The sequence below is a fragment of the Carlito syrichta genome, unplaced genomic scaffold (assembly GCF_000164805.1).
Source record: "Carlito syrichta isolate Samal-C Ts95f unplaced genomic scaffold, Tarsius_syrichta-2.0.1 Scaffold289187, whole genome shotgun sequence".
Lineage (NCBI taxonomy): Eukaryota > Metazoa > Chordata > Mammalia > Primates > Tarsiidae > Carlito > Carlito syrichta.
The window spans coordinates 356,238-366,162 of NW_007233283.1; the positions used below are offsets into that span (position 1 = coordinate 356,238).

A 9,925-nucleotide genomic window follows, 5' to 3' on the forward strand; every position below is an offset into this window, starting at 1 on the left:
TCCTCACAGCCTCCGTGTCAGAGCAGGCAGCCCCCTTGTGCAGACTGCTGTGTTCCTGGGCGCGGAGAAGCGCCCACAGACTCCCAGCTGTGGGAAGGGGAGCAGGGAGCACCCCAGGGGTGGCCCTGGCCAGCGTCTGCACTGGCACAGCCGTGGCAATGAGGCCATTCCTCCTGTCCTGCAGCCACCGTGGAGCCTGTCAGACCCCAGCGCTGGCATCCACGCTCACCGCCCGTCAGCACCCAAGCCTTTTGGGCCAGCAGCCAGTGTGTCTCCCTGCCCCTCCTTGCCCACCCTGGCCTCCCCTGCCTTGGGCTGCTGGGCCCTCGCCTCCGCCTTCCTGTGTCCTGTGCTCTCCGGAGAGCCCCCCATCCCCTCGACCCCTGGGGCCCCTTCTCTCGTGGCCTGTAAAAGCAGTCGTGTCCCGTGCTGCGCGAATGACATCTCTGCCCCTCCACGCACAGCCCCCCGTCCTGGCTCTGTCCCAGCCCTCCCTCGGGATCCTGGCCGCTTGGGCGTGGGGGGGAGCGATGCCACTGAATCACGAAGTCGGAGGAGGGCGCTCTCGGTGGCAGGAAGTGCCCCCGTCCCCGGAACAGCCCTGATGGCAAGAGAGGAGCACAGAGCCACGGATGAGCAGGCGGGAGAGGGACAGAGCAGTGCTGGCCGCAGCTGACCTGGCACTCATCCATGGACCCGTGGTCAGGGGCAGCATTGCTGACTTTGCTGCCTTCCCGGCCGGGGCCAGGGGCCAAGTGGTGGGATTTCCCCTCAGGTCTCCTCCTCAGTGGAATGAACTGCCGGGGCGGCAGGCAGAGGCGCAAGGACCACCCATGGCCCAGCCACAGGCACCCCCTGGGACCGGAGCCAGGACGGGGAGGGCTGTCTTTGGTGCGGCCCCATCCACCTCTCCTGCTGGCTGGAAGATGGTGGGCTTGCTCCTTGGCCTGTCTCCGCCTGGGGCTCAGCCAGGGTGTGGGGAGGAGCCTCGAGTGTCCACAGGGCAGCCACACTCGCCTTGTCCAGGCGCCTGCAGCTTGGGCCGACACTGCCCCCGCTCGGGTGGATGGGTCCCCAGAGGTTCCGGCCGCAGACAGGCGTCCAGCCATCCCCGCGCAGGGTTGGGTGAGCTGGAGGCCCCCAGCCCCAGGCTCGCTCGGCCTGTCAGGCAGCCCACAGGGCCTACCCCGAGACCCTGACCCCGAGCCTTCCCTCCCCCAGCCCCAGGGCCGGCTCGCACATCCTGCATCCCCAGGGCTGCTGCCCGCAGAGGAAGTGAGCTCTTTGTCTGGAAGCAGCTCTGAGGACACAGCGCAGGGGGCCCTCCGCTGCTTTCCCGGCTGGGCTTCTGCCTGGGAGCCCCCTGGGGCTGTCACACTCTGGGCAGGAGGCCTCGGGGCTGTGATGGATGTGCTGAGGTTCCAAGGAGCTGGCCCGGGCCCCGGGCCCAGCGGGCTCCAGGCCCGTCAGGAGACCACCCGGCAACCTGGGGCCACTTCGGCACATCCTGGGGTCTGGCGCTGGGGGAGGGGCTCTTGCTTCTCTGAGCCAACAGGTTTATGAGGCGGATGGTAGGGCACTAACCCAGAAACTACCCTGCCTCCTCTGGGGTCCAAGTAGCAGAGCCAGGGATGGAGATGGCCCACCTGAATCCTGGGCCTGTGGGATTCAGGAGAGCCATGAGGTCGGCCGAGGCTTCTGCTCAGTTGAGGAACTGACCAGGCACCTGCTGGTGCCAGGCCCTCCCAGGGCTCAGAGGCCACGGCCAGGCCCAGCATGGAGGCAGCTCTGGCCGTCAGAAAGGACTTCCTGGGGAAAGAGCTTCAACACAGAGGCCCACGGGAGGAGTGGGAATGAGTCTGGGAAGAGGGGCTTGGAGGCGGCTCTCCAGCTACCGGAACAGCAGGTGGAAAGCACAGGAAGCACCAGCTCTTAGAACCAGCCTTGGTCTGGCTGCCCCATCCAGGAGTGGGTGAGAGATAAGATGAGACCAGGCCAGGACCGTGAACCTGGGCTTCGTTCTGGACCGGGAATGGCCTGGTCGGCCCGTTCTGAAGAGATGGCCCTGGTGTCCCAGCAAGGGCAGGATCCAGACGAGGTGGGTTCTGGGGTCAAGGGATGTGCAGGGAAGCCTGGGCGAGATTTGGTGTTCGCCGGCGGCGGCCGGGGGGCAGGGCAGCCCGCCCCCAGCCCCATCCTGTGAATCCCAGGGGCGTCCCGGGGGGGGCAGGCTCGGACCAGAGTGCTGTGTGGGGCCTGCAGGCTGCCAAGGCGGGAGGAGCCTGGTGGTTAGAGGAGGGTGGGCCAAGGCTGGCGGGGAGGATCTCGGGTGTGCGACCGCCCCACCGGCCTCGCCCGAGGACAGCAACCTTCACACACTTCGGGGGCCCCGCCCCGGCCGGGGTGTCGTAACCACCGTCCGGGCCAGACACGGGGGCCAAGTTGCTGGAGGCTCGTCGCTCTCACAGCCCTCACCACACACAGGCAGACTCCCCGCTGCCGGCCAGGCCGCGTGTGCAAGGCCTCCCCAAGGGTGCGCAGGCGAGAAGACCCGCGGCGCCGTCCGGGCCTGCCCCCGAGGGGCTACCACGGAGCATGATTTATACCTGATTTCTACCCTCTGCGGAGGCCGGGCCGGGGCCGCAGCCCCCCTGTCGAGATGAGCCAGTCAGAAGGCCGGCTGCACGTCCTGGGTCCCCCTTTGGTGGCCAGAAACGCCTCCACCCAAGAAACCAGCCGAGCCGGGGTTGAAGCACGAGCCACGACCAGGGGGTAGGAGGCGCGCCTCGGCCCCACACGCCAGGATGGCCGACGGCGGTCGACTGGCGAGCTGTTTGAGGAGCTCTGGGGACCCGAGCCAGGGAAGGCCTGAGGGACACTCTGCGCCAGGCCCCAAGGACGGAGTGCCACGGGCCCAGGCCAGGCACAGGCGTCAGCAGAGGCGTTGCCTGTGTGCTTCTGGAACAGAAAGGTGGCCCAGGCCGAATTCGGTGGCTCACATCTATAATCCCAGCACTTTGGGAGGCTGAGGCAGGAGGATTGCTTGAGGCCCAGAGTTCAAGACCAGTCTGGGCAATCGAGTGAGAAAATTTAAAAATTAGGAGGGCATGGTTGTGGGCGCTTGAAGTCCCAGCTAGCTACTTGGGAGGCTGAGGTAGAAGGATCGCTGGAGCCCGGAAGGTCAAGGCTACACTCCAGCCTGGGCAACAGAGACCCCGACTCAAAAAAAGAAAGGTGGCCTGGCCTCTGGAGGGTGCTGCGGAGGAGGGAGGGCGGGATGAGCTGGGCTCTTCCGGGCTCGCGGCTCGGGCCTTGGAGAGCAGTGGCCAGAGCCCAGGCAGGCCTGGCTTGCGCCCGGGAGCAGTGAGCACAGGCAGAAACCGGGGTCACAAGTGATGGAGAATAGTGGCCAGTGCCACTCTTTGAGGATGCTGTTCCAGGAGGGCCAGAGACTCCAACCCTCCAGGGCCGGCTTTGTGACTGTTTGACAGGTGGCATCTAAGGCTCACTGAGGTGGGGAGCTCGTCCCGGTCACAGCAGGGGAGCAGCCGAGCTGGGATGCATTATCCAAGTCTCCTTTCAGGAATGCCACACCAGGAAAGAGCCCCCACCCTGGCTCTGCCCCCAGGGCTGCAGACCGGGCCAGCAGGAGCGTGGTGTGTGCCCAGGACCGTCCCAGACATAAGCCAGTAGCAGCCGGAGTTGTCCCGGGCCTGCCCAGGCTCTCCCCAACACTGCCTTGTTGTAGTCAGATGCCAGACCCCAGGACAGCCGTGCCGCGCCCCCCGCCCAAAGCCTGGGGCAGGCAGACAGGGTTGGAGTTGGGAGCTGGGCTCGGAGGGGGCTCTCCCTCTCTCCTCATGTGGACAGGTGGGGGTATCTTCCACCCCTTGCCTCCCTGAGCCCTCGGGCCATGGGTCGGACGCTGTCCTGTGAGCTGGCTGGGTTACAGCCTGCTCAGAGCCCTGCACCTCCAGGCAGCCCGACCCCAACTGCGGGAACCGATCTCTGGCAGGAAGGGGGCCCCGACGTGGGGACTGGTGCCCAGCGAGTGTCCGAGGGGTCCGAGGGGTGATGTCTTGTGTCCCAGGGAGAGCTCTCAGCCCCGCTGACCCCACCAAGCCCTGCCAGCCACAGGGGCTCAGAGCCCTGTGCCTTGTGGTTCAGCCCTCGGCAGTTCAGGGCCCCTCAGGCCGCAGGGTGCCCTTTCGTTGCAGTGACCCTCGGCGACGGGCAACGCGGAGGGCAGTTTCCGGTGGTGGCCACGGCAGGACGTGGCAGAGAGGCCCTTGGGTGCCGAGGCTGCCCTGCCCGAGGGTGCTGCAGGGCCTGGCACTGGCTGCCCTCTCTGGCCAGGGCGCAGCGGTGATCTGGGCCCTCACCCCGCCCGCCTGGCCCAGAGTATGCGGGGGCCTGCCCAAACTCAGCCCCGTGGGGCCGGGGCAGAACGCCTCACTGGCCTGGGCTCCCCGTCTCGCCCTCGGGCTGAGTCCAGAGGTGCGGCCGGAGCCCCCTTGGGGAGAGGCTGAAGACGGGGATTCCGCAGAGCCCAGGCATGGACGGCGGTGTGCCCATGCAGCTGAGGCTCCTGGAGGGTAGCTGTCCCCAAGTACTCCAGGTGGCAGCCCCCAGGGGCCTCCTCAGAGCCTGGCCGAGCCGAGGACTGGCTCTGGGCACAGGTCCCTGAGGCGCACAGAGCTTGCGTGACCCCCAAAGCTCAGTGCTTGGGACGCTTTCCACAGTGACCTTTGCCCCAGAAACATGGGGCAAAGATGAGTTTGATTAGCAGCTCTGGGCTTGGCCGTCTGTGCTCCACAGAGATGGCGGAGATGGCTTGCCCGTGCTGTTAGTGGGTGGGGCCACAGACCCCTGCCGCTAGCCCAGGAGGCCGGGCCAGCCGCACCTTCGCCCCAGAAACCTTTGCTCCCTGCAGCAGCTCCAAGGATGATTCAGCCCCGTTCAGGATGTGCAGGGATGCCCACCCCGCTTCCCCCACCAGATCAGGCTTCCCTGGTCCACAGCAGCAGAGTGCAGGACTGAAGCCCACGCCTGCCACCGGGGTCTCCTCCTGATGCTTAGGGATCTTGCTGGGCGCCCCAGAAGCACTCGCCGTTCAGAGGACACCCCGTGGGCTGGAAAGTAGACCCGGGCTGGAAAGTAGACCCGGACTGGGCTCCTGACCCTGGGTGACAGAAGCCTGGCCCTGAGGGCGGAGCAGAGAGAAAGGAGGGGTCCCGAGGTCCAGAGCTGTGGCCGGGAAAGCCTGGCACAGAGAGCCGCCCTGGTGTGGCGCCCTCCTCTCCCCTCCCCTCCCTTCAGGCCTTTCATCTCAGACAGCACAAAGGCTTTGTGTCACCCGCCCTAGCCGGGCTGCTGCCGAGCTGCCAATCTCCATGGCTCATGGCAGCTTCTCTTGGACCCACAGGTGTCTGGTGGCCTGACATGCACCGTCTGGCCGACCGCATCCACCTGGAGGAGCTGACCCGCATTGGCATCCTGAGTGGCAGCGTGGATGCCATGGTCCAGGCCCACCTGGGAGCCGTGTTTATGCCTCATGGGCTGGGCCACTTCCTGGGCATTGATGTGCACGATGTGGGAGGCTACCCAGAGGTCAGTGTGGTCGTGGTGGCTGGAGTGGCCTGCTTGTGGGCCACCCCAGGGTGGGACGGGAGGGATGAGTGCCCTGGCTTCCCATGGTACTCGAGATGAGGGAGGGAATTGGGGTCCTGGCATGGCCCCACAAGGGCCTGGACAAGGCAGGGCCGGACCAGCAAGCGTCCCTCCTCCAGTGGCTACCTCCATGGGACCCGGGTGCAGAGGCGGGTGCTGTCTGCACACTGGGCCCTGGGCTGGGCACCAAGTGTAGCCTGCCCAGAAAGGTGGTCTATGGTCCCTAGTGCATGGGTCCCCATTGGCCTTACTGTTGGAGAAACACTGCACCCCTCATGGGCAGGGGCTTTATTCAACAGCCTCTGGCTTCATTCAGGTGTGGTGACAGGGCCCCGCCTGGCCCCCAACAAGCAGACCCCTGCCAGCTCCCCCCACAGCCCCCCAGGCCTGTAGCTCTGCAGCCTCTGCGTCCCCGGGCACTCTTGGGGCACTTGGGACCCTGACAGAGGAGGCTTGGGGACATCTCCAGACAAGGCTTCCCCTCCCCCTCCTACCAGCCTTCAAAGAACCACCCAGAGGAGGCTTGGAGCTTGGGGAGACCCTCCCAGGCAGGTGACTGGCCTCTCGGGGCCAGGCGCGCGGGGGCGCCCATCCCTGCAGCCTGGCGAATTGCCCGCAGTGCAGGGGGCTGATTATGCAATCGGGGCACACCCTGAGGCCCACCAGCCTGTTAGCCAAGACAAGGCCTGGCCTCTTGGCTGCAGGGTATTTTGAAAGCACTAAGAACGATTCTGGGGGAGAAGTTGCTCAAGAGGAGCATTATTATTCAGTTATTTGTTCCTCAAGTGTAAACAGTTAAATTTGGAGAAACAAAATCGGTTTTAATACCCTAATTTCCATTCATCCCATTGTGTGCAGGGAGCCAAGCGCGGGGCCTTCCAGACATTGTTAGCTGAGGTTCGTTATTCATTAGTCGCCAAAGCGCTTTTTTTCCACCAGAGAAAATTGGCAGCAAACTGTTTCCATCTTTTCCAGTAAGGAGCCCTTTGTGCTCCCAGAGTCTATTCTTCTGACAGATAAACACTGTGGAAAAAATATGGCTTTTCCTATAAAAGTCATTTGTTTCATTTCAAGCCTAAGACACATCTGGGTCTCCTCTGCTCAGAGCCCAGGAAAAGCGGAGACCTTGTCCAGCCCCCTGCCCAGGCCGAGGCAGCCACGGGCACTGCCAGGGCAGACCCTCCCACCGGGGGGCAAGGCTGCCGTTCTCTGGCCAGGGGGCTCGGGGCCTGCTCTCCCTTCGCTCTGGGCCCAGCCCTCCACCCTCCTCAGCCCTGCTCTGGCCGTTGGGCCTTGGCCGCGCTGTGCTTGGTGAGTCCCACACGGCAGGCCCCCAGAGCTGACGCCCTGAAGGGGCAACTGGGGTCAGTGGGCTGGGCCGGGCCTGTCCGCCATGCCCCCGGGGGTCCCTTCCGATGCCCGCCCCAGTGCGAGTGGCAGCCCTCGGGAGTTCTGGGTGGAGGAGAGCAGTCTCTCTAGGCTTCAGCGAAGGCGCCTCCCTGCAGCGCGCCTTGGAGCAGCTGGGTGTGGGGCCGGGGGGAAGATGACCTTGTCGGGCCCTTGCCTTCACCAGGCCCCTGGCCTTGACAGCCGTGGGTCGGAGAGAGGGGGACGGGCGCTTAGGGTGTGGCCGAAGGAAGGGACAGGGCGGGGCTGCCAAGGGGCGGGCAGAGGCTCCGGAAAATCCGAACGGCCGCTTCTGGGCAGGAGACAGGCCCCGGCCGCACCGCCCAAGCATCTCTTACCCGAGCACAGGGACCGTCGTTCCAGATGGGGCCCTTGGCCGAGGGGCCTCCTGCCTGGCCTCCAGCGCAGTGGCCCAGAGGAAGACGTTGGGGGCAGGGGCCCTCGCCAGCCCGGCTGTGCCCAGAGCGCGAGTGACCCCGAGGGCTGTAGTCCTCCTTCCCCACCCCTCCGCCCCAGCCCGCTCACTCCTGGAATCCCAGTCCCAGCTGTCCCTGCCATGCCCACCCTCAGAGGCTGGCCGCCTGTTTCTGGTTACCTTACGTGAACCGCTAATTAAAGTCGGATGTTCTTGGCCCCCAGACAGTCAGAAATGACAGCGCCGTCTCCAGCAGCTGGGCTTCCCTGGGGAGCCCTGCGCAGGGCAGCGTGAGCTCAGATCCTGGCCGGAAAGCTTGCCTGCTGCCCGCTTGCCCAGAGGCCCTGGCCATAGGCTAGGTGGTGCCCCAGGGACCTGGGGAAGGCAGGAGCTCTTCCGCAATTGTCCTGAGCACCACCTGCCCTGCCCGGGCCGAGGCCATCAGCTGTGTCTGTGAGTGGTCAGGCCCAGGCTGGGCGTGCACCGGGGCACAGAGGCCTCTGCAGGGAGCAGCTGTCACTGTCACTCATTCCTCCAGGGCTGGGGACTGGGTCCCAGGGATCCAAAGTGCTCCCCGGGAGCCACAGCCCCAGGCCACGCACACGTGGAGGCACATGTGCATTTGCACATGAACACACTGGGGCTGGCAGGCCCATCCTGATGACAGCACCTGTCCCTCTTCCTAGACGGTCACATGGAAAACCTGGGACTTGGCCTGGAAGAGCTGGGACCAGCACTTCTGGGGCCAGTTTCCACTTGAGCTGCCTGGAAGGAAAGCTGCGGCCCCCAGAGGCCTTACAGCCGCCTTAAGAGCTTTTTTGGCTTCAGTGGTTTGGCTTCCACCATTCCCCGGGCCAGGAGAGGGGCCTGGGTGAGGGCAACCAGCCACCCAGCCAGCCCCGTAGGCCTGTCAGGGCAGCTTGCCCCGGGTGTATGCACATGGGTGTCCACAGGGCTCCTGAAACTGATTTCCAGGGTAACATGGGGTCAAGGCTCTCAAATCTGGGGGTGCATGCAGCGTGGAGGGTCTTATCAGAATTGCCCATGGCCCAGCACAGCACGAGTGTCTGGAAGGGAGACCCCTGCGGTCAAGAGCCCACGAGGCCGGAGCAGGCCTTCACATGCCCATCGGCCCCCTGAGGAGGCAGTGGCACTGTGGCCAGCCCTGGGGGCTGTGGGTTGGGCCCCCTCACCCGTCCCTCCCCACAGGGCGTGGAGCGCGTCGATGAGCCCGGCCTGCGGAGCCTGCGCACCGCACGGCACCTGGAGCCGGGCATGGTGCTCACCGTGGAGCCCGGCATCTACTTCATCGACCACCTCCTGGACGAAGCCCTGGCCGACCCGGCCCGTGCCTGCTTCTTCGACCGCGAGGTCCTGCAGCGCTTCCGCAGTTTTGGTGGGGTGAGTGCCTGCTGGCCCCGCATTCTTGCTCCCAGAACGTCTGCCACCTCCCTGCAGCTTGTCGCCTCTTTGTCCCGAGATGGGGGCCGGGGTGGGGGGAGGGCCAGTCTTGATTTCCGCCCTTGAGAGGGGCCTGGTCTGCCTCTGCATGATTGTCACTGGACGGGCGCCACACCCCTCAGTAGGAAGACAGAGAGAGTCTACAAAACCCCTGCCCGCTCCAGGGGCTCCTTCCGCCCGGCAAGGACAGGGTGAGCAGGCGGCATGAGCAGCTGGCCCCATGCGAGGAGCCTTCCCACAGAGGTGCTGAGACCAGCCGCTCCCGTCATTCGGAGTGCCGGACACTCTGCAGAAAGAGCGGTTCCCACGCTGGCGGGGTCGGCCTGGAGCAGGCCTGACGCACTGACCTCGCACCGCTGAAGGGCTCAGGTCCGTGCTAACAGTGTCTCTTGGACTGACCCAGGTCCGCATCGAGGAAGACGTTGCGGTGACTGACAGTGGCGTGGAGCTGCTGACCCGCGTGCCCCGCACCGTGGAAGAGATTGAAGCCTGCATGGCAGGCTGCGACAAGGCCTTTACCCCCTTCTCTGACGCCAAGTAGAGTCAGCCGAGAACGTCCACGGGCCTGATTCACGACAGCCAGCCTGCTGATTGGCCCTCCAGCGGCAACGCGGTGCTCCAAAATCCCACGCAGCTTTGGCGTTTAATCATACCAAACAGTGCTGTTTCCGAAGGAGGAGACACATTTTTATTAGCCTTTAATCTGTTATATACCTTGCTAAAATGACTGTGACTTAAAATTCTGACTGAAAATAATCCTAGCAACTAAGTTGTATCTTGCTATCATTTGTATTCCGCTTCTTAGCAAAGATGTATTTCCAGCGTTTGCTCTCAAAAATCAAGATGCAGGATGGAATTTGCAATGAAAGTTTCCTAAAATGGTCCTGTGTGTGTGGCTCCCTCTTTATCTGTCTCTTTGCAGACAAGAACCTGAAACCTGTGGGCCCTGAAAAGACGGCTCACCTAGTGTCA

General features: G+C 64.5%; 1 protein-coding gene across 1 annotated transcript in view; it reads left to right on the forward strand.

The window, feature by feature from the left end:
- Positions 1 to 9,836, forward strand: part of PEPD (peptidase D) — a 119,585-nt gene extending 109,749 nt beyond the window's left edge. Inside the window, exons 14-16 of the mRNA XM_021710482.1 lie at positions 5,426 to 5,610; positions 8,702 to 8,893; positions 9,357 to 9,836. Of these exons, the coding sequence (XP_021566157.1) occupies positions 5,426 to 5,610; positions 8,702 to 8,893; positions 9,357 to 9,494 (515 nt within the window). The 3' untranslated portion in view covers positions 9,495 to 9,836. The remainder of the gene's footprint in view (positions 1 to 5,425; positions 5,611 to 8,701; positions 8,894 to 9,356) is intronic.
- Positions 9,837 to 9,925: the final 89 nt, after the last annotated feature.